General features: G+C 44.6%; 2 protein-coding genes and 1 pseudogene across 15 annotated transcripts in view; 2 read left to right on the top strand and 1 right to left on the bottom strand.

Moving 5' to 3' along the window:
- LOC6533279 (Down syndrome cell adhesion molecule-like protein Dscam2) overlaps positions 1-22096 on the top strand; it is a 29075-nt gene extending 6979 nt beyond the window's left edge. The window contains exons 4-21 of one of the 13 annotated variants that reach the window (XM_039373611.2): positions 570-716; positions 856-973; positions 2844-3292; positions 3540-3684; positions 7979-8130; positions 10081-10353; positions 11729-12013; positions 15497-15616; positions 15883-16056; positions 16187-16337; positions 16409-16689; positions 16770-17255; positions 17322-18638; positions 18799-19089; positions 19165-19284; positions 19522-19685; positions 20175-20301; positions 20944-22096. In XM_039373611.2, coding sequence (XP_039229545.1) covers positions 570-716; positions 856-973; positions 2844-3292; positions 3540-3684; positions 7979-8130; positions 10081-10353; positions 11729-12013; positions 15497-15616; positions 15883-16056; positions 16187-16337; positions 16409-16689; positions 16770-17255; positions 17322-18638; positions 18799-19089; positions 19165-19284; positions 19522-19685; positions 20175-20301; positions 20944-21686 — 5543 coding nt within the window. In that variant the 3' untranslated portion in view covers positions 21687-22096. Of the gene's footprint in view, positions 1-569; positions 717-855; positions 974-2843; positions 3293-3539; positions 3685-7978; positions 8131-10080; positions 10354-10998; positions 11287-11326; positions 12014-15496; positions 15617-15882; positions 16057-16186; positions 16338-16408; positions 16690-16754; positions 17256-17321; positions 18639-18798; positions 19090-19137; positions 19285-19521; positions 19686-20174; positions 20302-20588; positions 20818-20943 lie in introns of those variants that run through there. The other 12 variants (XM_039373608.2, XM_039373610.2, XM_039373606.2 and 9 more) reach the window with 12 other exon arrangements.
- A 55-nt stretch (positions 22097-22151) lies between these two features.
- Positions 22152-25025, top strand: LOC6533277 (annotated as a pseudogene).
- Positions 24593-26020, bottom strand: LOC6533276 (arginine/serine-rich coiled-coil protein 2). 2 transcript variants are annotated; one of them, XM_015194400.2, is made up of 2 exons: positions 25606-26020; positions 25375-25550 (listed from the first exon to the last, which is right to left on the bottom strand). In XM_015194400.2, the coding sequence occupies exons 1-2, from the start codon at positions 25871-25873 to the stop codon at positions 25519-25521; spliced, it is 300 nt and encodes a 99-aa protein (XP_015049886.1). In that variant the 5' UTR covers positions 25874-26020; the 3' UTR covers positions 25375-25518. The 2 variants fall into 2 exon arrangements, with proteins under 2 accessions (XP_002094002.1, XP_015049886.1); XM_002093966.4 differs by having other exon boundaries at positions 24593-26020.
- Between the last annotated feature and the right edge of the window lie 501 nt (positions 26021-26521).

The raw sequence follows: 26521 nt of genomic DNA, 5'->3' as shown, positions 1-26521 counted from the left end.
GCGACAAGCCAACAAAGTGCATTGTTTGCTTGCAGTATTTGCCTCACATGTTTGCCTGCTTAACTGCCATTTGCGTCCGCACCTGCCCCCCTCAGTTTTCAGTCTCCTTTTTGGTCCTTTGGTGCATAATTAACATTGTCCTTTAGCAATTTGAGACGAGCCTTTGGCTTGCCCCAAAACCCACTCCACACAGAGGTGGCATTCCCGGTTGTCTATATTACAAAGAGCGTGTCCCACTCTATTACAAAAATCCACCGGCTTTTGTGGCAGGTAAACTATCCGGAAAGGTCAAGAGTGTCTGGCACAAGATTCGAATCAGAGCCATGCGACAGAATGGAGGCATCCATCTTGATTAATCCTGTCAGCAGGAATGTCAATGCAGAGTTTTTTTATATCAAAGTTTTCACTTCGAGAAAATATTTTTTGTAATACTTGCTCTAACTTTTAGTGGAATTTTACCCCTTTTCTTTCAAGTGCATACTTGCTGGGGTTTTGAGCAGGGTTCTGGCAGCAGTTCTTCGCAGGGAAGTGCACTCATAGCTTTTTCTTGTATTTTCTTTTTGTCCCAGATGGCAAATTCCACTTGCTGCCCACCGGCGAGCTGCTCATCCACAATCTGCAGGAGAGCGATGAGTCGCAGTCCTTCCGCTGCCGCAGCATGCACCGCCTCACCCGCCAGGTGGTCGTCAGTTCACCCACCCGACTGCGTATTAATTGTGAGTATATCAATGCCCAGGCACAGGTACAGGCAGAGGGCGGAGGTCCGAGGGCCAAAGCCCAAAAAGCCCGATGCCAGGACCACACCAATGCCACATATATCATCATCTCCATCATCTCTATCATCTCTCGCCGCAGCGCATCGCGGCATCATTTCGCCCAGCGTGGTGGAGCACACGGCTCATGTGCAGGTGTCGCAGGACGAGGGCGCGGTGCTCCTGTGCGTCGCTCAGGGCTGTCCTTCGCCCGAATACAGGTGTGTATAGGTGCCGCAATCGATGCCATTCACTCCCACTCCCCAAAGGACTTCCCACCCTCAAACACACACTCACACTCACACTCACTCACTCATTCGCTTGCTGAGAGCTTTAGCACACATTTCTGGCGAAACTTTTGACGTTGACAGGTCCTGGCCGCACAAACACTATAACACCATAACGCTGGGCTCTCACTTATTAGAGCACTGGGGAAAATTCCAAGGATCTTAGCTGAGTGTCCTTGAAGTAGCCAAAGTTGTGCATTCTTGTAGATGGAAGCTATGTTAAATCTAAATTGTTATATATTTCATTTTAAATATAAAGTTTAAATGGGAGTTTCTAGATAAAGTATATATGAATGTTATACTTATACCAAATGTAAGGCTCAAAATGGAAGCTAGCTCTGCATAGTTAGTGTATATGAATGTTATATTTATACCTCTCTGATATTTAAATCAAATTTAAAGCTAATTTAGCATAGTTAGTATACTATAAACTTTTAGATTTTGATATTTCTATGATCAGGCTACATTTTCCCCTGTGCAAAAGCAGTTATGCCATGGAGGTGCAAGTTAATTGGAACGCATACATATACATCCAAAGTGTGCGGCCAGGGCGTTTAGTTTGCCAGCCAAATAAATAAACAACCGCTTCAGGGGTCAGAATACGAGAGATGCGGAGACTGTGAGCTGACGTGCATATTATTTTGTAAAATGTGTCTAAAGAGTTGCTAATGTGTGTGGCCCTAATTGAAATGTGAAAATGTGAAAATGTGAGCTAAAAGCGTTAGTTAACTTTCTCGACGGCCGATGGGTCGTATGCGTTATGCAGCGTAACGTAACATACACTCTTGTTCGGCAACAATGGCCTAGGTAATGATCTGAATGTAGTTGGGATGGAAAAATGTCTGCAGACTGCATGGTGAACAAAATGCATGTATATGTGGCCATAATTACGCTTTGATAAGCAGACAAGTAATGTAGGATCCAATGACGTTTAGGTGAGGGGATAAAACCAGGCACAATGTCAGGCTGATGACAGAAAACAAAAGAATCTATAAGCGTCGGCATGGTGGGCAGCCTACATACATATGCATGTAGATAGATAGATTGCTGTGCCAAGGGGAAAATATTGTAGCCATTTCATAATTAATACGGCAGAGTGGGACGAGGTCCTTCGAGAAGAGGGATAATGAGCGAGGCAAAGGATTAATGCAACATTAAACAAAGGCTATCCACCCACACAGACAGCAGAGAATGGGGCGAGAAATGATAAAGGATACAGAATGCCAAAGGTAGTCCGTTCATCAGGCCTTGAACTTTGTTTCGCTGTCAGATAGTTCCAGTTGAAATACCCTTTCAATATACTCACAAACTTTGGCAGCTATCAGATTGCTGGATTGGGAGATTCGGAGGAACCAGATGGTCTGTGATAAATGGACTGCAGTTGTCCAAAAGCTCAACACCATTAATTTCAGTCTGTCTGAAATAGCATTCTATGCTCAAATTACAGAGCAAAATTTTCAATTATAAATCTAGAGTGCACTATGCAGAAATGTTTGTGACCTGAAATTAGAATTATTCAGTTTTAGCACTGTATTTATTTAAGCATAGCTTTTTCTTTAATTTCATTAAATGGTTTAAAAAGTTGTAGGAACAAATTAGTTAAGAAATGTCTTCACAAATGTATTCTGTATATTATTTGCAGTTTTTAGATCCAATTTATAAAGACTCCCCCGAATAGATTGCCATGACCACAGCTTCTGTTCTGTTCGTTCGCTTGGTTCTTTAAAATGTACCAATTGAAAATCGCGATTAATGGAGTCGATTAACAATAGTCTGATCCACATAAATCTTTCCCCCCACGCAGCTGGTTCACCCACAATGGAGCCGGACCCCTGCCCGTACTAAGTGGTCCTCGTGTCCGACTGCTCGGTCCCATTCTGGCCATTGAGGCCGTGACTGGCGAGGATTCCGGCGTCTACAAGTGCACGGCCGGCAATGTGGGCGGCGAGGCTAGTGCCGAGCTCCGGCTCACGGTGGCCACGCCCATTCAAGTGGAAATCTCACCGAACGTACTCAGCGTTCATATGGGCGGCACCGCGGAGTTCCGGTGCCTGGTCACCAGCAACGGCAGCCCCGTGGGCATGCAGAATATCCTGTGGTACAAGGACGGCCGCCAGCTGCCCTCCTCGGGCCGCGTGGAGGACACGCTGGTGGTGCCACGGGTGAGTCGCGAGAACCGCGGCATGTACCAGTGCGTGGTGCGACGTCCCGAGGGCGATACGTTCCAGGCCACCGCCGAGCTGCAACTGGGAGGTAAGTGTCCATCTAAAACCTAAAGAAACTTAAAGAATCCAACCACAACTTTATTTTACATTGATGTGAGGATTTGTTGTTAAATCTTAAATGCTATTAATATTACTATTTTTATTGTAAGCCCTGATTCCCTAACCACTTTGGTATCCTTGCTGTATTTGAACCGCCTAATCCCACTTGGATGCGGCCAGCTTATGGTTAAATTATTAATGTGACCTCTTGCCACCACCTTCCTCCGCTTCCCCAGATGCGCCGCCCGTGCTCCTCTACAGCTTTATCGAGCAGACCCTGCAGCCAGGACCAGCTGTGAGCCTCAAGTGCTCCGCTGCCGGCAATCCTACGCCGCAAATTTCATGGACACTGGACGGATTTCCGCTGCCATCAAACGGAAGGTAATTGAACTTGTTGAAAGGGGGCGAATGGGGGGCATAGAATGGGTCTTTAAGGGGGCTGAAAGTTGGGGATGGGGGCTTCGAGATGGGTTTGGCAATGGCAGAGGCGGCGCTGCGGGCGCCCAGCAAAAATTTATCTCAACTGCGGCTGCCGACTGTGGCTGCGGTTGCATTTATTGCACTCGTTGTGTGTGTTTGCCTTTTGTTTTTCCCTCCATAACTTTTTTCTCTTTTCATTTCTCTTTTTTTTTTTTTAATTTTTTTACTGCCTGCGCTTTCCTTTCAAAAACATTGCCCCACGGAATATATAGAAAAACATATACACATATACGGATATACACGTAGAAAGTGGCTGCCGACTGCCGCGCCTACAAAGGTGGGTGGTTTGGGTCGGCCTCGTCTGCTCCAGCGTTCATTCACTCCTGTTCCGGCGACTGTAAGTGTATCTGTATCTGTATCTGTATCTGAATCTGGTACTGCATCTGAATCTGTGTAGGCCTATGTACATGTATCTGTATCTGTGTTTGCTGTGTCTGGTCCAAGGTTCCGCCGACTTTGCCTTTCTATTTGTTAATTAAGCCCGGTTGCCGACCAAAACCTTACGCATTTAATTGCATTTTTAAGCTGGCCCGCTGCCAACGGAATTGAATCTCTTTAATGACATTGACATTTGCATTGGCCGAATTAAATCGAAGCGATCGCTTCAAATCGAGTCGAGTCCCAGACTTTACAAATATATAGTTGGTTGCCAGCAAATAAAATGCAGCAGCAAATCGATTGATTGGCAATTCGGTCGGCGACATTGCCAGTTGCCATTCATTTGGCTTTTATCTCAGTCCCTTACCTGCTGGCAAAAAAAAGCTTTACTTTTATTTTGTATTTTTATTTTGTTTTGTGGCAGTCCTGCTTCATTTGCAGTTCGTTGGCAGCTGGCACTAATTGTTTGAGTTACGTCTGTAATGATTTGCAAGTCAAACTTCTGTTGACTTCTGTTGTTGATTAAAAAATACCAGCACCATCATGAAAATCAGCAGCGTTTTATTTGCACTCGCTTTTTCGAATTTTACTCTTGCTGGAAAGCTGTAAAATGTAAAAAAAAAAGGGGAAACTAAGGCAACCGTGTCCTGATTGTTGTCCTGCGTCGCCCAGCTGTGCAATATTTTAATTAAAACTTAAGCAATATGTCGAACGCAGGCGACGAAATCCCATCAACTTGATGGGTTGCTTGGTTTTGCAAGAAAATGATTCGATTTCAGGATACCTTTTAGTTTTGTTATTTACGAGTTCAAATTATGGATAGTATTTTCGAGTAAAAGGTTCTGAAAAATTCAGCTTAATAAAATAAATGTACATGAGAACGTATAGACATATGGCTCCATTAAACTTAAACCATTTAAAAGTTCGCAGAAATGTGACTATATTTTATGCATGTAAAGCACTTGAAACTGCAACTTGCAGCTGTCGAGGACATTGCCATGCATTTGCTTTGCTCAAGTGGTCATTCACTTGGTCTTTGGCTCCTCTTCGTCCTGACCACTTTGCTTGGGGATGCAGGAGCAGGAGGAAGATGGCTTGACCACAAGGCAAAATTGATTACAAAAATTTGTGTGTTATGTGGTCGGTGTGAAAATTTGCTTTCGGAAACTTGTGCGGACATGCAGACGCCGATGGCCTTAATTTAAAAGTTATCTGAGCAACACAATTTTGACACATAATAGCCGCAGGCGTTATCCTGGCGTCGCTGGCAACCTAATTTGCCAGGAAGCAGCAGCAGCAGGATCCTTTGCAATGCTGCGCAAATTCTCTTGCTGTTTGCGTTGTTATTGCCGAGTTTTAAGTGGTTTACATTATTCGGTTTAAAGGTATATCAACTTGGTAAGTGTATTTATTTAATACACAGACGCACAAACACAAACACACACACACGCACCACACACACAAACACACACAAGTTGGAGTGGCAGACAGACAGGCAAACAGGCATGTCGGTGGAAGTGTTGGGAAATGGTCGGAAAAGCGAGGGGGGGTGGTGGAAAGTGGATGGAGGGCAGACGCCTCGAGGCGGAAATTAAATGATTGCGCGCACGAGGTAACGCAACACTCAAACGCTCATTTTACGCCATTTTCAAAAGTTTGTCTGCGGCGGTACCAGCAACTCGGGCTAAGGCTGTTGAGCCGGCATCTTTTCCCCCAGCTTTTCCTCCGCGCTTTTCCTTGGTGTTTTCCTACAGATTTCCTCAGCTTTTCCGGCGGCGCTGCTAAGACGTCGACGGAGGCGTGTGTGCGTGATGCGTTTGTCTACAACTGCAGGCGTTATGGAAATATGTGTAATTTTGGCCTAAATGGGGAAACGCTTAAGTTGCACAAGGAACGCCTTTTAAAGCGCCACAAAGCCATGTGAACTACAGTGAACCCTCATATATGCACTTAAAGCACACAAGTTTTAATTGAAAAATTCTTGCTTGCCTATAATATTTTTCCAACTACATATTTTGAAAGCTAAATGTATATAAAATTCAATATAAATCCGTATATGATCTCTTTAACTGTGCCTGCAAACTAACCTGCTTGCGATGCAAGTGCAAACTCGATTTGGCTAAATTGAAATTCATAATATTTCATAAGCTTAAGCCACGAAACTTTTCGCTTTTGCCACTTGAGAGAGAAAGAGTGGAGAGGGCCAAGCTGCAAGTGGCACCCAGTGAAATTCTTACCACTGCTTACCCTTTTCGACTTCCCCTTTTCGGCTGGAATTAAGCCACCCACTGAGCCGGGCACTCACTCTGCAATCAGCTAAAACAGCACACAAAAGCCGCGCCAGGCTATTAGGTTTATATTGTTGCAGCCAAAGCGTTTTATGCTCCACACACACTGGCGAGCACACACACACAAGCACACTCAAACACACACACCGTTAAACTTCTGCAATGCCGCTTAAGCCGGCGTTGTGCGGATGCGGATGTGGATGCGGACATGGGGATGCGGATGCGGACATGGGGATGCGGATGCGAATGCGAATGTGTGCGACTTTGTTGCAATTTGGTCCTCGCCATTGTTGCCACCGCTCACAAGTGCTGCAGCCAAGGACTGAGTGTCGTCTCCCTTCCGAATGCGACTGGTTGTATTTTTTTTGCCAGCCAGCTTCATTTTCATTTAACTACAGTTGCCACAGTTTTTCCAGGCCTCGGCACACTCCATAAAGATTTTTCGGCTTGACTTGGCCACGCCTTCTTTGGGGGAAATCAGCGCTTCTCGCGGGCTGGCTTATGCATTCATAAGCCCCCCAAGCCACGACGTTGAATCCCCTGTAGCCACAGGATGCGGCTGCTGCAAAAGTTAATTAAAATTGTAATTACTTTGCCTCCGCCATTATTGTTCTCCGAGTTCTACAACTACAACTCTCGTTGGCTCCAACTTCCAACTGCGGCCGTAATGCCAATTGAAAAGTTGCCACCGAGCCGGGCCACAAACTAATGAGCCGGCGGGTGTGCTGGCTTAGAACGCAATCCCCTCGCATATCCTCAAAAACACACACATACACTCATAGTTACAGCCATACATACACATCCATTCACAGCGCTGCAAGATGCCGCAAAAGCCGATTGTGTGAGTGCCACATGGCGTATGCGTAACAATGTTGCCTGTAATTAATGCGTCTGTGCCAATAAGAAAGCGTGGCAAACAAAGGACAAGAGCCAAAGGACCAAACGCAGAACGAAGAACGCAGAACTTAATGCCAACTTGAGCGCCTCGTAAAATCCTTTTTTTCCCCCTCATTATTTGAGTCCTGGCGTAACGGCTTGGCATTAAGTGGATGTCGTATTCGCATTCGCATTCGTGGGCGTGGCACATGACATTGACAGCAATATGGAAACTATGCTAAGCCCCGACAGCTCGACTGACAGCCTTCATTACGACTAAATGTGGCATAGGAAAAAACTAACGTTTAAAAAAAAATAGAGGAAAAAAACTAAACGCAAAAATACGACAAAAACAAAATGAAGCCTACAGTCAAAAGGGATTTGGGTCAGGCTGCATTTTTGAAGTGTGCCTAGCTGATGAGTGTGCGTTGGTGTATGTGTGTGTGTTTGGTTGTGTGTGGTGTGTGCAAGCTTAAATATGCAGCGGCAGCTCGAAAACAAGAAAACAATTGTAGAGCAGCAAGCAACCAAACAACCAAACAACCGCACATTGCGTATACGCCGCGTGCAACCATCGCTAAAATCGCAACCAAGCAAATATTAATGTGTTTTTTGTGCTCTCATCCAAAACCATCTCTTTTTTGCCATTTCAGATTTATGATCGGACAATACATCACCGTGCATGGCGATGTAATTAGTCATGTTAACATAAGCCACGTCATGGTCGAGGATGGTGGCGAGTACGCCTGCAACGCCGAGAATCGCGCAGGACGAGTGCAGCATGCGGCGCGCTTGAATATTTATGGTACGTGGTATTCACACTTATTCACACCCAAACACTCAAACACACAGATGCACATGGGAAAAAGTTAATGGCTAAGTAAGTGGCTTAGAATGCATGAGAGGATCCGCGAAATGGAAACCATGCCACCTAATATCTGGTATATCATGGTCAAATATAACAATATACAATACGAGTAACTATTAAATTAGAGCTACTGCTAGTTGATGAGTTCCTGCAGCTTGTTGAGCATTCCTTGGAGAAATATATATTTTCAGAAGGCCATTCAAGATATGTAACTAATGCATTTCCCACCGTGCAGATACAAATATGGCCGGCTACTTACATATGCACTTAAACGTTCTCCGCGCTCGAGGCTCTGGGTGCTCTTCCTTTTTGGCATTTGCCTACATTTGCTTGATTTTGTTTTACAACACGTTTGCCATGTTCTTACTGTTGCCACACATCCCCCTAGTTTGCCGGCCAGATCCTTTGGGCCCATGTCCCATCCTCCAGCAAGTTTACTTTTGTGCCTTTGCAGCAGTGAAGTGTTGTTCGAGGCGCACACTTCTGTTGAACATGGCTCTCGGCTGACTGCAGTGCTTTCCTTCCACCATCCAACCCAACACAAAGTCCTGCCGAGGGAAGGACGAGGGAAATCCACCCAAAAATCCACCCATTTACCAGTGGCAGTGGCAGTTCCCAGCAGCACGCGCACCATCTGCCTTGTTTTTGCAAGAAATCAAATATTTTTGTGTCGCCAGGCAAACAAAATGGCGTTGCCAGCGAGAAAGAACGAGAAGCTGGAGTGCAAACACAAAACGACAGCGGCGGCAAAAACTGCGCCATGTTTACAAAGTTTTGCAGTGAAAAAGTTGAAAAATAAAGTCAAGTAAATTCACGAAAAATCCCTTCTCGACTAAACGATGCTCTGCTGGTCTCAACAAAAAAAAAAAAGGGAAAATGGGGAAAAGCAAGGGGAAAAACCCTAAGCATTCAGCTATCTCCGTTCGACATTTATCACTTGAAATCAAATAAACTTAGGGTTGGCTTAGCCTTGGACGAAAGTTTAAGACTCAAGTGATTTGCTATGATAATCAAATGAATGCAAAAAAGTATGTCAGAAGTACCTGCTCATACCTCTCGTCCTTTCGACTCCTTTGACAATTTCCGCATACCCTGCAAACATTGTTTGCCAGCGGAGCTGCAAAAAAGGAGCAAATGAATCCCACTCCCACCATCATCATTTAGTTTAAAGCCCGGCGATGTCGCTGATTGCGCGACTTGGTAATGGCGGTGATTACAAAAATCCCCATCCACTCAGCTTCGAAAAAACACACACACACACACACACCGTGTGTGTTTTTGTGAGACCACGTATGACGTGCTCGGGAATTATGCATATTCCGCAGAAAAAAATGGAGGAAAAACTCAGCCCACCAGGCAGCTGGGGGAGCTGCTCCTTCAGCGGCTGCTGTTCCTGCTCCTGCGGCCTCCACGGAGCGACAGTTGCTGCATTATTTCCTTCCACGTTCCCGAAAAGTGTTTTGGCGGAGGGCACTGGAGACAGGACGAAACCAGGCAGGATATGCATATTACATTGTGCTCCGCTTCCTGTTGTCTGCACAGAAAAAACGAGTTGTAGGCATTCAAAAGTTGTTGTTCCTAAGCCTAATACTAAAATAAATGTATATTTAAGTGTATTAACTTTAATTGACTTCAAGCAATAGTTAGTTCTTAAGGATTAACCCCAAGATAATTGAAGTAGTTTCTTTTTGGTCACATTTCTGCTCAGTGTAACTGCTCTTTGTGGTGCCACTTTTTTTTTAACGCTGTATGTGTTCTTGTTTACTGCATTATTAAAAAGCAACGTACGCGCAAATCTGTTAAGCATTTACATTCCCCCCAAAAAGCTCCATATTCCCATCTACATCTAACTCACCAACTGGCGCTTTTTTCCCAATTCCATCACAGGCCTTCCATACATTCGACTAATACCGAAGGTAACTGCCGTCTCCGGCGAGACATTGAATCTGAAGTGCCCGGTGGCCGGCTATCCCATCGAGGAGATCCACTGGGAGCGTGGAGGACGCGAACTGCCGGATGACATACGTCAACGTGTCCAGCCGGACGGCTCGCTGACCATCAGTCCCGTGCAGAAGAACTCCGATTCCGGCGTCTATACGTGCTGGGCGAGGAACAAGCAGGGTCACAGTGCCCGGCGGAGTGGCGAGGTGACGGTCATAGGTTAGTATGTGCAAAGAAAAGCCGAACTAAAAAAGAAAGCTGACAAACCCAAAGAAAACCCAGGGAAAACCCAGGGAGAAAAAAAGCATGAAAACACAGTGAAATAGATAAACAAGAGGAGGTCGAGGTTGGTTTCTTTCACAGCTCTTTTTCCCCGAACGATGACATCAAGCAGCGGGCAACGAAACGAAGTGAAAATTGCATTTTAATTATTAACAGCAAACTAAGTAGTTTCCTATGGCGCTTCAAGTTGCTCCTGTTCGCCAACCTTTTTGCATTTGTTTTTCCCCTTTTTTAATTTTTTTTTTTTGGATTCTGCTTAATTTTGTTTTGTTTCGGCTTTCAGCCGGGTACATGTACTTTTTGCTTCTGCTCTAATTAAATATGCGCAATAATCTAAGCTTAAAAGTTGGTAAATTGAAAGCAAAAAAACCAAAAAGTATGAAAAAAAGGAAGCTGAAGGAGAGCAAGGATGAACGGCACCCCGGTTTTTTTTTCATTAGTGCTAATGTTAATGAATCTGCGCCCTAATGAGGCGCTGTGCTGATTAAATTTTCATAAATCGGAACCTTTTTGCACCGGTCACTCTGTGCTGTCCTTTATGCTTCGCTTTTGGCTCATCAATCCTTGGCTGATCCCTTGCAGTGCCGCCGAAGCTCAGTCCCTTCCAAACCAACATCCTGCAGCTGAACATGGGCGATCGGGCCTCGCTCACCTGCTCGGTGGTGAAGGGCGATCTCCCGCTGACCATCAACTGGCGCAAGGATGGCCGACCCATCGATCCCACCCAGCACATGTCCGTGAAGCAGGTGGACCAGTACAACAGCATCCTGGTGATCGAGAATCTGGGCAGTGATCACACGGGGAACTACTCCTGTGTGGTGCGCAATTCCGCCGCCGAGGTGGAGAACTCACAGGCCCTGCTGGTCAATGGTAAAAAGAATGAGGAACTCGAGTCGTACGAGTCCAGTAATCGAGTTATCCAGTATTTGTAATCCCGTTTAGTTGCAAGTAGTTGAGTTTCCTTTTGTATGCACTTTGATTCATGTACCATGTAACACAGAACCATTGAATTGCATATACATACATCTTATCTTATATATATATATATATACATACGATCCTTGCTATCCTTTGTAAATGATGTTTCCACTTTCGGAATGTTTGTACAAGATTAAGTAGCGTTTTTCGATTCGAATGTGTTAACAAAACTGCGAAGGTTTACAGAGCGTACAAATTGACAACAATCAGCAAACATCATCAATCGTTAAACAACGTGGGAATATCGCGTCCTCCAGGTCGTCCTCAGGCGCAGGTGTCCACTTGACCAGCTGTGCCAATCCTAACCCGTTTCGCCTGATCTTTCCTCTTGCAGTGCCGCCGAGCATAGAACCGTTCGCCTTCCAGGAGGGTTTGGCCGAGGGCATGCGGACGAGGACCGTCTGCGGGGTGTCCAGGGGCGATCCGCCGCTGAAGCTCACCTGGCTGAAGGACGGTGATCCGCTGCCCGACCTTTTGGGGGCCAATGTCACCATGCTAGACCAGTACAGCTCCCTGCTGAGCATTCCATCGCTGTCGGCCACGCATTCCGGCGAGTACACGTGCGTGGCCAAGAATCCGGCGGCCGAGATCAAGTATACGGCCCTCTTGCAGGTCAAAGGTAGCGTACTAGCGTACCCATCACCACAAATAAACACCACAGACAAAAAGAGAAAAGCCATTAGCTATCAAAATTCAAATTAAATTTAAGTTTTGTAAATGCAATAACTTCTTCCAAAGCAATTATTTAAAAAAACAAACTGAATACTGCGCAAGCAAAATATATTGCCTACTTATAGGCGCATACTAAATGTCCTTAGAAACTCCAGGAAACCCACATTTCCTATATGAAATATCCAAAAATTAATAATTAAATCATTAAATACTATTCGATACAACAAACAGCTATGGCGATATTATTTCTCTTAAAACACAATCAACAAATTCACACTACATACAAACTAAGCGAACAACTTCACTTGCCCCTCAATAACTTTTTGCTTTCCCGCTGATGTATTCAAGAACAGCTTCTTAATGGTATTTTCAGTTGTTGATGATATTTTTGGTTGATTTTTAACAACAAAGAACAATGGGCTGACCCAGTTTTTTTGGAGTTCTATTGAACTGAAGCCCCAGTGCAACTGAATGTTGCACAGCCCGAAGGCGCTTTGATTTTTTGACTTTCACTAAGAAAACCACCCATAACTCCAAATAAAAAACGTACAGCTTAAAAAAAAATCCCCGAAAACCCCCTACTAATCTACAATTAAGAGTTCCCCGTCACCTTTAAGTCGCTTTGGCACGCTGTGGGTTTTTTTGACAACCGTCTCACCAGGTAAAACGTTTTAACTGCACTGCTTTTTATGCGCTTCGTAACCAAAAATCTAAACAAATTACCCATAAAGCTTATGAATATCTTATCTCTTTTCATTTGCTGCATATTATTTGAAACGCTTCTTATACGACAAGTCGGGCTTTAGCTGCATAAATTAAGTGTGCGCTCTCCCAGCGCGAAATTCAATTGGCGGCCGTTCAAATTTGACGAGCTCGGAGGGCGTGCACGGCTTTGTGATTAGCTGTAATTTATAATTTATACAAATACTCCTTGCATAAACATGGATAACAAGCTGCTTTAAGATTCGTTTGCCTTATTCGCAATGCCCCACATTTTTTTTGGTTGCCGGCCAGTGCGATGCTGGATGCTCTGGTCTGCAGGATACATGCAGAATATCCTTTGTTAACCCCTTGGCTCCTCTCTCTTCATTTTTGACTTGCAGCTTTCGAAAACTCCACTTCATACTCCACTATGCTCAATGTGCTGTGCTTAATTAACGAACGAATAAACAAGGCGAACGCTGAAAATGAATGAGTTCGCACAAAAAACAAAAAGAGAGCAACGAATCCTCCCAAAAAATCCTTCGAAGATGCTATGAAACTCGCGCTTACGCTTCAAATTTGATTTTGGCCTCTCTAATCGCTTACTATATTTCCACACCGAAAAAAACTTGAGTGGGGATTTCAATTTTTTGTTAATAAATATAAAGATATCGGGATTACGATTCACTGGCAAAATAACACTACTAATTTTTGGATAGATATATCCGTAAAAATAATAACTTTTAAAATATTAATAATTTTAATGCGATTTACTGATTGAATTTTTTCCGAACGTGCTGATTTGCAGCACTTAAAACTAGAAACCAACTATCAGATTTATCTCGATATATATCTTTGTGATCCCCGACAATTTTTTTCGGTGTAGCCACCCCTTTCGCTTGTGTGAGTGCCTGAGATTGCCTGTGTGTGTGTGTGCGTGCGTGTGAGTGACAAAACGCTTAAACATAATCTTATTGCAGAGCAATGTGAACTAAACCGCAAAAATAAAGAAAATAAATGCCGGAGATCCGACCGGGAAACTAAATGGATAAGAAACTTAAAGCTTCGCAGTATTTGCTAATGTAGTTGAGAATGGTTGTTTTTTTTTGTTTAGCTAGAGAAACGGCTGCAACATGCTGCATTTTTCATTTCTGCATGCCTTTTTGTACAGATTAGAAATGCAATTTTAAGTTTGCTCGGTGCCATCTGCATGCGCGTAGTGCTGTGACAAATGAATTTTAATTTCAATTTATTTATGATTTGCTTGCTCTCCGTTTGGTTTCGTTTCATTTCGTTTCCTCCCACTCCTAGTGCTCAGTTCTTAAGCTCTCGTTTTAATTCGTTTTTCGGATTTCCCTCCTTTCACACACAGATTGCTCCGTTCAGCTTTTTCCACCCAATTTCGCCAGCCAGCTTGGGGGTGTGGGCAATTATATTTATATTCGAGCTCAGCTCGACGCACACAGTTATCCGAAATTTAATTTATTTATGTTTATATTTCTATTTGTTTTGCCAATGCTCCATATCCCAGGCTGAAGCTGCTGTTGTTGTGTGCAAAGATTTTTTCCGTATTCGAATTAGACACGCTGACCAACCCCAAACTATGCAAAAACCATCCTTGAAAACCCCAAAGAATGAAATAAAAAAAAAATTATGCCATAATAACCAGAAATCATTTTAATTAATACTGGAGCCCTGGGCCAGCTGATAATTTCATTTGGAGCTCTATAATTTGCTCCTTGTTCGGGCTTAATTTTTAATTAACATTTTTCATTTTGTTATTGCTGCACAAACAAAGGCTGGCAATTATATGCAGCTGCCACGTAAACAGTTTATAATTTATTGAAAACGTCGCTATGGTGGGTGATTTTTTGTTTTTTTTTTGTTTTCTGTATTGAAATCCCATTTTATTGTTTCGCTTTTTTCGTGTTTTGTTAGCTGCGTGTCCAACTATAAAACTCACACCACGTTCACATTTATGTTGCGCATTCTATAATTTCTATGCAAATATATTTTCAATTTTCGCTTCTGGCATGCCTTTGTCATTTAATTTATGCGCCGAATATACCAGAACATATTAAGCCTTTTTTGCGATTTTTTCAAACAGCGAGGCACAGAGCGTGGGCGAATCAAAGAAAACACACAAAAGAGAAAGCGATCAATTTGAATAAACGAAAAGAAACGATATGAAAAGATACGAAACAAAAAGAAATCAAAATAAAGTCCTTGCACACCAACAAAAGAACGAAATGAATTCATTTTCCCCACGGACATTCCTAAATGATTTTCCTTAAACATGATGACATCAAAGAATCTACATTATTTTTGTTCCATTTTTGACTGAGTTGCATATGAAATAATTTTTTGTATTTGATTTTCAAGCAATCCACCCCACAAAAAAAAAAAAAAAAACAGATATCCTTTTGTATATTAGTTGAAAAGTTCCTACAATATTGCTACCACTATTCAACCAGTTTTTACATTTGTGCTAGGCACAATGAAAATCTTAAAATCGTAAACAGCAAAATTCTTTTATGCCGTTTTTTACTTTGCCAGAAATCTTCACTTTTCCTCTCTGTCTCTGTCTCTCTCTATATCTCTTTCTAAAGAACCATTACTCTTACTGTATGTCTTAGCAGTTTTGATTTCAATCATTCGTTCTAAACTCTCTCAGCCATTTTCCGAGTTAGCTAACTATTTCTTCCCATATCACGCATACGCCCCGTAGTGCCACCTCGCTGGATCGTCGAGCCCGTGGACGCGAATGTGGAGCGCAATCGCCACATTATGCTGCACTGCCAGGCGCAGGGTGTGCCCACACCCAGCATCGTGTGGAAGAAGGCTACAGGTTAGATACTGAAAGCATATATAAATTATAAGATTAAATAACTTAAGTAGTCCGGAGAAAATGGATTATTAGTCTGGATTATTGATTATTAATCTGGATGGATTATTAAATCTGCGGGAAACAATCATCACATATAACTGTGTGTTTTATGATACTTTACTATGTATTACATATAATTTAATGCTTATATTTTATTACCAGAGAATATATTTATGTAAAAACATGTAGTACTTACCTCCTCTGCGACTTTCAATGTCTTCCCACAGGCAGCAAATCGGGAGAGTACGAGGAAGTCCGCGAGCGTCCCTTCACCAAGCTCCTGGGCAATGGCTCCCTGCTGCTGCAGCACGTGAAGGAGGATCGCGAGGGCTTCTATCTGTGCCAGGCCAACAATGGCATCGGCACCGGCATCGGAAAGGTCATCCAGCTGAAAGTGAACTGTGAGTATTTAGCAGCAACGATGATGGTTGGTGGCTGCCTCCCCCCGGCAATTTGGTTAATTGCAATGCTCTGGCCCCCGGAGGAATGCAACGTCGTAATTAAAATGGGCAAAATGCCCGCCGTTTTCAGCCTCGCCGTACTTCTCGTCCACGTCGCGCTCCGTGATGGTGAAGAAGGGCGACACGGCGCTGCTTCAATGTGCCGTCAGTGGGGACAAGCCGATTAACATTGTTTGGATGCGCTCGGGCAAGAATACGCTGAATCCGTCAACCAATTACAAGTGAGTGCACTCAGCCGATGCTGCGGGAAGCGAACGAAAGTAATACCGCTGCACTTTGCATTCGCTTTCAGGATCTCGGTGAAGCAGGAGGCCACACCGGATGGCGTGTCCGCCGAGCTGCAAATCCGCACCGTGGACGCCACCGACAGTGGTCCGTACTTCTGTCGGGCCAGCAATCTGTATGGCAACGATCAGCAGCTGGTGCAGCTGCAGGTGCAGGAGCCACCACTGCCACCCAGTGTCCTGGAGGCGGCCATGATCAGCAGTCGTTCGGTGAACATCAAGTGGCAGCCCAAAACTCTGGGCACCGGCGATGTGACCAAGTACATCGTGGAGTTCCGCGAGGCAGATCGTACGTATATGCATGGAATAGAGTTAACGAATTTGAAGAGATGTTAAAGTTTCCAACGTAATTAGATTCTCTTCCACCAGCTTTGTTCGTGGACCAGTGGCAGCAGATCGAGGTCAAGGATCCGCCACACTTCAATGCCATGATCGAGAACCTTAAGCCGGCGACACGTTACGCTTTCCGTGTGATTGCCGAGGGCTCGGCCGGACGCAGTGCGCCCAGTCAGGAGCTGATTGTGCGCACGGAACCACAGCGCCCAGCAGGACCTCCGCTTAGCCTCTCCGCCAGACCTTTGTCCTCCACCGAGCTGCTCATCAGTTGGGTGGCTCCATTGCCGGAGCTGCGACATGGTGACATTCAGGGCTACAATGTGGGCTACAAGCTGTCCAGTTCGGGCAACACGGCATACAACTTCACTTCCGTTTCCGGCGATGGCGATGGTGGCAATGGAGAGCTACTACTCAGCGGACTGGCCAAGTTCGCACGATACACCGTGGTGGTGCAGGCCTTCAATCAGGTTGGGCCAGGACCTCTTTCGGAACCCACCGCAGCTCAAACTATGGAAGATGGTAAGTTTATAATGCTATAATATACTTCAATATCTTAATGATTTTATTCAATTTCTTTTTAATCAGTTCCTAGTCGGCCGCCAGAGGACGTGCGCTGTGCCGCCTTGTCCTCCCAATCGCTGCAGGTGTCCTGGCAACCACCGCCAATTTACCACACCAATGGACTGCTGCAGGGCTACAAGCTGATATTTGAGCCCATCATCGACGACATTCAGCCCAGCAAGGACGAAGTGGAGTCCAGGAAAACAACCGCACTTACCATGGTGCTGACAGGACTGCGAAAGTACACCAACTACAGCATTCAGGTGTTGGCACACACGCGTATGGGCGATGGCGTGGTATCGAAACCATTGTTTTGCCACAGCGAAGAGGATGTTCCCGAGGCACCGGCTGACATTAAAGTGGTGTCCAGTTCATCGCAATCCCTGTACATCTCTTGGCTGCCACCAAATGAGCCGAACGGCGTGATCACCAAGTACAGTCTATACACACGCGTGGTGAACGGTCGCGAGGAGCTGAACAATGAGAAGCGTAGTCTGCCCTCACAGCAGGCCTACTACGAAGCCAAGGGACTGCATCCGCATATGGAGTATCAGTTCTGGGTGACGGCCAGCACGCGAGTGGGCGAGGGCAAGAGTTCGCGAGTGTCCTCGCAAATAACCACGAATCGCATACCGGCTAGGATTATATCCTTCGGTGGCCCAGTGGTGCGTCCTTGGAGATCCACCGTTACTCTGCCATGCACGGCGGTCGGAAAACCCAAGCGGGAGTGGTTCAAATCGGATGTGGCACTGCGGCAAGGTGGACTGCACAACTCCCAGCTGTTGGACAGTGGCGATCTAATCATCTCCAGCCTGCAACTGGCGGATGGTGGCAACTACAGCTGTCAGGTGGACAACGGCATTGGAACGGATCGACTAACGCACACCCTTATGGTCCAAGTGCCACCTACAGCTCCCGTTCTCTATGTCACGAGTGCCACCTCGAGCAGCATCCTGATGCACTGGAAGTGCGGCTTCACGGGCAATGCACCCATCACCGGCTACACCTTGTTCTATCGGCGTGCCAATGGCAACACGGACGAGATGCAGTTGTCGCGTCATGCCTCCAGTCATGAGCTCAAGGGCCTGATGTGTGGCAGCACGTACCAGATCCATCTGAGTGCCCAGAACAAGGTGGGCACCTCGCCCACCAGCACCATTCTGCACGTGCGCACCCAGGGTCAGTCGCCTGGTCATCCGGCCTCCACCGCCCTTCTGGCCCCCAACTCGACCTCGCTGTTGGTCCGCTTGCACTCCTGGCCGGACAACGGGTGTCCTTTGCTCTACTTCGTCCTGCAGTACCGGGCGGTTACCGAGGATCCGGACGCGGAATGGGTGCTAGGTGAGCTTATTACAAACCCTTTCTTACACAGCTTGCTGATATTGTATAAGAAGTACTTATCACAGCCTTAATTTCCATGGTGAACAGAAACTATCTTGTTAGACAGAATTTGTATTTATACTATATTGTATCATACTATTAAACTGATTTTGCTTCGCAGTTTCCAATGCCTTGAAGCCACAGCGTCGCATAGTGGTCAACAATCTGCAACCATCGACGCTCTATCAACTCCGCATGGAGGCGCACAATGTGGCTGGCATCTCGCAGGCGGAGTTCAACTTTGTGACCCTGACCAAGGATGGTGATCCACCGCCGCCGGAAATCATGCACCGTGGCCATGGTGGTCAAACCAATGTGATATTCGCCAATATAAACCTGCTCATTCCAACCATTGCGGCGGTATCGGGCATGTTCTGCACCATCATCATGATCATCGTTTGCTACAGACACAGTAAGTATATAATCTCCATGACAACCAGAGCTCCACTAATTGACCCAGTGCTTAAAAATGCACCACCGCTCGCAGAGCAAAGTCAAATTCAAAAGGAATCACTCGAAAATCGAGCAAATTCAGAGGCTGCACAGCGGGAGCGGTATTATGCCACCATTCACAAGGTGTCCATGCAGAACAACGATAAGATTCCAGGTGAGTGATTGGTTCTCAGAAATCTCAACTAAAAGAATCCTTTCAAAAATCCATCTGAGTACAAAAGAGGAAAATAATCGTTTTCAATGGAAGTTGAATTATGTCTCAATTAATAATTCCAAGAATAAACCCTTGATTCAACTGAATCAACTAAAAAGCCCTTGAGATTTCTGTGACCCCTGTTGAGCCCTGCCACCCGATGAGATCCACTAACCGCCCGAGGACGTCTTTCCACAGAAACCTCCGAGGACATCTCGCCGTACGCCACCTTCCAGCTGTCGGAGGCTGGGGGCAACATGTCGCAGCCGCACCATGGCGGACCGGCCAACACGCTGCTCCACTCGTTCATGTACCACGAGCGGGCCCTGGCCGAGGGCTGCTCGTCGCCACCACCAGCCGCGGTACTGAACCACCCACCAACAACAACCACCACCCATCACCACCACCACCACCAACGTCCACTAAAGACAATTCATAATTATTATCAGACCTCACCGTTCCATAATATCGTGCGTTTGTTTATTCATTTCTTTGATTTAGCTCTCTCTCTCCTCTCTCTGTATCTCTCCTTCTACTACTAAGTACTTCGATTGATCGAATGTGGCCATGCCACAATTAGTGTTTTTCTGAGTGTACTACGTGCTTTTTATGTTGTATTCCATGCTCGTGTATTTGTTTGCTCTTCAGTTCACATTAATTGCAATGCCGTAAATCATGCCAAGGGGCTGAAATGCCCTGGATCCATGTCACCTGCCAATCTTGAGTTACCCATTCTTTTGTTCGAGAAGCGTTCTTTTGTCCCAGGCGCTTTGTAGTCGCTAGCTGCGAAATACCCCGCACAGAGATGTCAATCCAGACTAATTTCCCGCTGTTCCATATTCCATGTGCAGTCCAAGAACCGGAGGCGCCACTCCAGGAAGACGGAGCCGGAGAGTGAGGAGTCGGAATCGGACCAGGACCAGCTCACCTCCAGTCGCACCGAGTCCTCCAACCAGCACGAGGGCAAGATCAAGCACAGTAAGTCAAGGATGGGGAAGTTTTCTGAAACGGATTATAAGAAAGTCCCAAGTTTTTTGGTTTATCTGCAGTGAACGTCCGCTCAAAACTGAAATTATTATTTTTTATAGTTTATATTCTCTATTAATATGATGAAGAGATCTTTCATTTGATTTCAAGTCTGGTAAAAAAAAACCTTATATCGAGATGGCTTTCACTGCAGAAGTCCTTTGTTGCAAGCTCCCAGGCTTTTATCCTGAAGTATTCTGCCAGCTGAACTCTCTTTTTGTGTTGCTTTGTTTTTGCAGACTCTAGACTAATACAACACTTTCCAAACCACAATATCTCGATAACATATCTGTAGTAGGCCAAACTGCACCAAACAAAACTCCACACGAATTACTCAGATCAGGCCAAGCAATAAGACTAAGACACCCAATTTTGTAATTGCTAGTGCTAAGTTAGTGTTAAGTTTTGTTAACATTTTGTTATACTCGTATATGTATGTTATCTATTGTATCCCTGCCAAAAAAGAAACTCTCTATCAGCCCGCTATTTGTTTTTCTGTTCTTTTCTTCCCCACTAACATCTCCTGCGATTGATCTGCGCTGCGATTGATCCACCACCACCATCGTGTTGATCCGTTGATCCATTCCGCCGTAGGCATCATCTACCATGGAGCACAATCAAGCACCTCCTCCGATCTGTCACCAATGTCCGAACAGAAATCATTGCCCCGCCGCGGTCGCTCCAGGTATCATCATCAGCAATATCAGTTTTCCACCAATACCACACCGCGCCACCACAACAGCAACAAAATGAACAACAACACCACCAGCAACACGAACACCACAGCCACCAATACGACAGCCACACCATCGACATCGAGCAATTCGAACAAAATTCTATCGCCGCGCGGCGGAAATCTAAAATCCATATCGAGCACCTTCAAATCGCAAGACTCCATACAGTGCCACATACCCACATTGGTCAAGTCGCCATCGATCAGTACACAGCAGCAGAAACAGTTCCACAAGCAGCAGTTGCAGAATAGTAGTAACAATTCCCAGCATAGTAGCTCCAATCCGAACAGTAGTAGTTTGAAGCAACAGCAGCCCCTCCTGATCACCCCCAAGCTCCATCAGCTGGAGGCCAATGGCCAGGAGCTGTTGGGGCTGGACGGTATTGGTAATAGCCCGTTGGTAGCCTGCATGCCGCCCTCCTCACAGTTCCGCCCCATACCACACAAGTCCATAATGCCCGCGCATGAGCCACCGCACCACCACAACCACAACCAGCAATCGCATCCTCACCAGCAGCAGCAGCAGCATCCGGGCACACTGCTCAATCCCTCGACGGCCATGCTCTCCTCCAAGTTCTTCACAGCGCCCACGCTGCCCAAATAGGATACGGCCAATGGGGGGAGTGAATACGTTGGTGGTGCCATGGAGGCCATGGACGGTTTCGGCTATGACAGCGGCGAGATCTCCTGCACCTACATGGACCCAATCGATCAGACATGAGACCTGGCCTACGGTGAGGTGTGTGGTCCCCCCGAGGGGGCCCGTTAAGGGCCCATCTCACGACCTGGTTGCCCAGCTGAGTGCCTGGATAACATGTTATGTTAACATTTTCTGTTAACATGCGCCTAAAAGTATGCTCTAAAAAAGTTAATTCTGGAGCCCTTCAGGTTTTGAATCCTTTGAGAATTTTTTGTGAATCGCACTTATAAGAGAGCTAACTTAAATGAAAACTTAAAGCCATTAAGGTGCAAGCTGATAAATCAGGTCGTGAAATCTGTGCCCACCCACGCACACCCAACCACACAACCACCAGACTAGAACAACACCACTAGGTCTTTAAACGAATGAATGCTTGAATGCTGTGGTTGCAATCAAAAAAACCAACTCTGGACCCTTTCTTGTACTTGCACCCCCTTAACACCCCCCAACGATTGCCACCCACCAACCTCCCACACCCCCAAATGAAAACACGCATCCAGGGCCGGCATCCTGCGCACGCTGCATCCGCTCCAGCTGCAGGCCGAGTGCAACGCCGGCGCCTTCCATCGCACGGAGGACGGCGGTCTGGGCGAACGGATCGAGCTGGCCGAGGTTGAGGTCGATGTGGATACGATTAAGAAGCTCAAGCTGGGTCAGAGGTCATCGCTCTGGTCCCGACCCTCCTCCACCACCTCCCAGCTGCAGCAGGAGCACCAGCAGCAGCAGCAGCAGCAACAGCAGCAGAAGCACCACCAGCAGCAGCACCACCAACAGCAGCAGCAGCAGCAGGCACCACAGCAACCACACAAACGAGCGCATTCAAAGTCACCGCAGCCACAACAACAACAGCCACTGCAACAACAACGCCAACAACATTCACCCGCTCCTGGCCAAAAATTGCTTAGCGAGAAATCGGATTATTCGATATCCGTCTGAGACATTGGTAAGATCTGATCGCAAGATCAGCATATTGGATGAGATTGGGCCCCCCGATAGCCAGAAATTTAACAGCAGCAGCCGGGCCGTTTTTGTACATTTTTGTAATGCATTTGTTACCTAACCACCACACCACTTCTCAAATGATAAACCCCCCTCTACTCCAAACTTTCGGAAGAGCCCCACAAAAACCCAGTAATACCCTCCTGTCCCCCCAAAAAAAAAAAAGAAACAACCAGAACAACACTCAGTAAACTTTCGGACAATCAGTATCAAAATTCTGCACCAACCATCCAACCCAAAACAAAAACCAAACATACCGAATCGAATCGAAACACTTCCCATTATGAACTCCTGCCCTATTTATAGAGGTCATCTACTATATCTAAGTATTATCGATTGTGCATGCTATATACCCATGAATGCATATGGCATGTGTCCAGAAAGAACCCAGGTCAGTTGTCGAACTTCCAGAAATGTTGTATGTATATATACTAACGTAGTCTATTAAGTATCCGTAAACACGACTAATGCGTATATCACTCGAAACTGTAACTCAAACTACTAACTGCAAAACTACCAACTATCGCCAACTATCGTATCGAATCGATTCGAATCGAACTGTTTTTCATCGTATGTAGAAAGGACGACCTTCTTCTAAGTGTGTGCAAGTCTCGCCAAGTTAGAAGCAATGAGTGTTTCGCCTATACAAAAAGCTACTCCTAAAGTAGTTGATAAAGTCTATAAGTTTCGGTTTTGTGTACCAGGTGTACCCAGGGCGATGAGGCGATGAAACGAGGAATTTAATCTTGAATTAATTTCAACTAAAGCGAAAACTCAGATATATGCTGTGTACAAATTTATATGAATGTATATTTATGTGTGTCCGTGTGTACGTGTCTACGTTATGAGGCAGTCGTGTGCTCATCTATGTATATAGGATATATACCGAGATATACAATCGAAGAATACTCATTTAGTTGTTAGCGAATCCACGTACATGTAGAGTATTGAGCAAATGCTGTAAATAATCAAAAGAAAAAACCCTCAAAGGACTGACAATGTTGCATGACTCACACTGAAAACAAAAAAGTAAAAATTAAAGTAAAATTAAAAGTCAAAGTTAAAGTAAAGCCACAATGAAAATGTTAACTAAATGTATTCGATATAGCCGATGTACACACACACTCGAATACTCGTATGTCGCCAGCTGAATTTGAATTTGAATTCGAGAAAGCAGCAGTATTCATAGATAATATGACATGATATCGCAGTAATCACACATTAGTGTTTCCATTACAATAAACTGTCATTCGTCGAGTTGTAGATAAATGTTTTTAAAAACGAATTAAATGAAAGTAAATTGAATGAGCCTGTAGGAGAATCAAATACAAGTCGTAATTAAATTTCGAATTATCATAAACACTCAATCAAGCAGCAGAATGGAATGGAACGAAGCCAAGTTAGGAGCAGACAAACAAACTACAAATTAATATAACTCTTAGTTCGTATCGAATAATCCAAAAGTAATACGAGTACATAGCTGTATTTTAACTAGCCTACAAAAGCATAAGGAAAACCCATTAAGCAGTCAAATAAAATCGAGGAAAACCAAAAGTAAAAGGAGGAGGAGTTGAAGGATCAGAGGGACGAATTGAACCCATTTCGGAAACCATGTGCCAAAATTTGTTTTTAGACAAAGCTCTCTTAAATTACGGATATACAATAAATAATGCAAGCCATGAAAAGCGAGTAAATAGCAGCCACGAAATATGAACATACCAATTAGAGCCACAGAATTCACAAAATAAAGTCGCAGATTAAGGTGTTCACTTGGGTAAAATTTATTCGGCCCGAGCCAGACAGCAGCATAATTCTTTTGTGTCTCATTTAACAATCAAGCAACCAAGAAATAAAAAAAAGAAAGAAAAACGAAAATTTACGAGCCAACAGCACTCTTTGTTTATATAGCGATTAACGCGATTTTAGTCGGTTTTTATATGCATTTATTTGTACGAAGCAATGAAATGGTTTATTACATTTAACATCGAATTTTACGAATTTATTAAGAACAAACAGCAAGTTGCGACTGCAAGGAGCAACCTCACAGCAAAGTCTACAAATCAAAAAAGAAGAAATTAACTCAATAGATCACAATCAAAACGAGAACAAAACCGAGTAATTATAGAAGAGAGGGAGAAACCATTTTTTATGTTTAACATATAATTAGCACAACAACTACAAAATAAAAACTATTAATGTAAAAACAAACGGCATTTAAAAAATATAAGAAATATTTAAAAATAACAACTTGTTTATTATCTGTGATTTAAATATTTCACAAGTAAGTAAAAATAGCAAATGACTATATCAGCATTTCATCAACGAACGTAACTTATGATCTTGAATACGTGGACCAAGTATATAGAAGCCCCCCTCCAATTTAAATTTAATTAAAATACATTTTAATTTTTTCTTTAAGCATAATATATATTTTATTTATTTATAATTCTTTTTTTTTTTTGGTTTTTTTTTGTGCACACTTAACTTTTAAAATGAGTAATGGATAGTGGATAATACTGAATGCAGCCAGATACTCACACGGAAATCCGAACGGGCAGAGCCAGGGGCAATGCTCGGGATCGTCGGGAATCGGTGTAGGACCTGGAACGAGAACGCCCATGAGAACGGCCACGCGAGTGACCACGGGAACGACCGCGAGACCTGGAGCGATCCCGCTTGCGATCATCACGAATGTGTCTCCTGCTCCTGGGCATGTGCTCCTCCTGCTCCGCCAGGATCAGCTCGCAGTCACTGTGGCCGGAACTGGAACTGGAAGAGGAGCTAGTGTGATGACCATGTTTGCGTCCCCTGTGTCGTCGTTTACCTCCATCGGAGCTGTGGTGCTTGGACCTGCTCTCCTTGGTGGAGAGCTGAGATTCCTGTTGCTGCTGCTGCTGGATCTGCTTCATCACATCGTTCAGCATTTTCTGGGCCATGTTGGCCTTGCGAATGAGTCTCTCCAGCGACGGGGTGGCCATGTCCTCCACTTCCACGGGCGTGGCACGTGGCAACTGGCCGCGGCAGCCTTGACATGCCTCCGGCACTGCGCTTACCGCAGTTTGCTCACGTGCCACGTTATCGGATTGCGACATTTTCGCACTAGTTTACACCTGACCCGATAAGGAATTCACTTAACACCACTGGATACAACTGCTGTAACTGCTGATGCTGCTGCGGAATCTGCGACTTATATTGCGGCTGCTTTACTTGAACACTTGAATTTGACTGGCTTCTGCGGCATTCGGTTGTTGAGCTTTTATAGGCAAGTTTGGCGCCAAGCTTATCTCCACTTTCGGACTGTAAACATTTGCCTTTCTTTATCAGTCACATACGAATGCAAGCGCACGATAAAAGTGACGTCATCTAAGCTATTTTTAGCCTAATCGAATTCATGGGTTTGGAAAAATAATTCTATTGATCACGTGTTTTAAATGTTACATAATTTCACAGCCAAGCGTAACCTCAAAAATATTTCACCTTAATGCGAAATTGTTGATCTTAAATAAAATATGTTGTGAAATAAAATATAATTTTCATTCATAATTTTGCACGAGAGTGTTACTTTAAATAAAATTTTTTTGAAAAATCTCAAAAATATTTAAAAATAGAAAATTAAACAATTTATGGTAATTTTTTTTTCTTTCCACTAGTTTTTTAAAACATACATTGTATTACATTTATTGTATATAATAACACCCAGACAACTATTCCTAAATTTTTTACCTTCAAACACTTAAATT

This window comes from Drosophila yakuba, chromosome 3L (genome assembly GCF_016746365.2).
Source record: "Drosophila yakuba strain Tai18E2 chromosome 3L, Prin_Dyak_Tai18E2_2.1, whole genome shotgun sequence".
Taxonomy (NCBI): Eukaryota; Metazoa; Arthropoda; class Insecta; order Diptera; family Drosophilidae; genus Drosophila; species Drosophila yakuba.
Note: the sequence above shows the minus strand (reverse complement) of the source record. Positions and strands in the feature narration are given on the sequence as shown.

What these genes read in the sequence shown, in the direction of transcription:
- LOC6533276 (XM_002093966.4), bottom strand. Translation starts at nt 25,873, where the DNA reads ATGTCGCAATCCGATAACGTGGCACGTGAGCAAACTGCGGTAAGCGCA.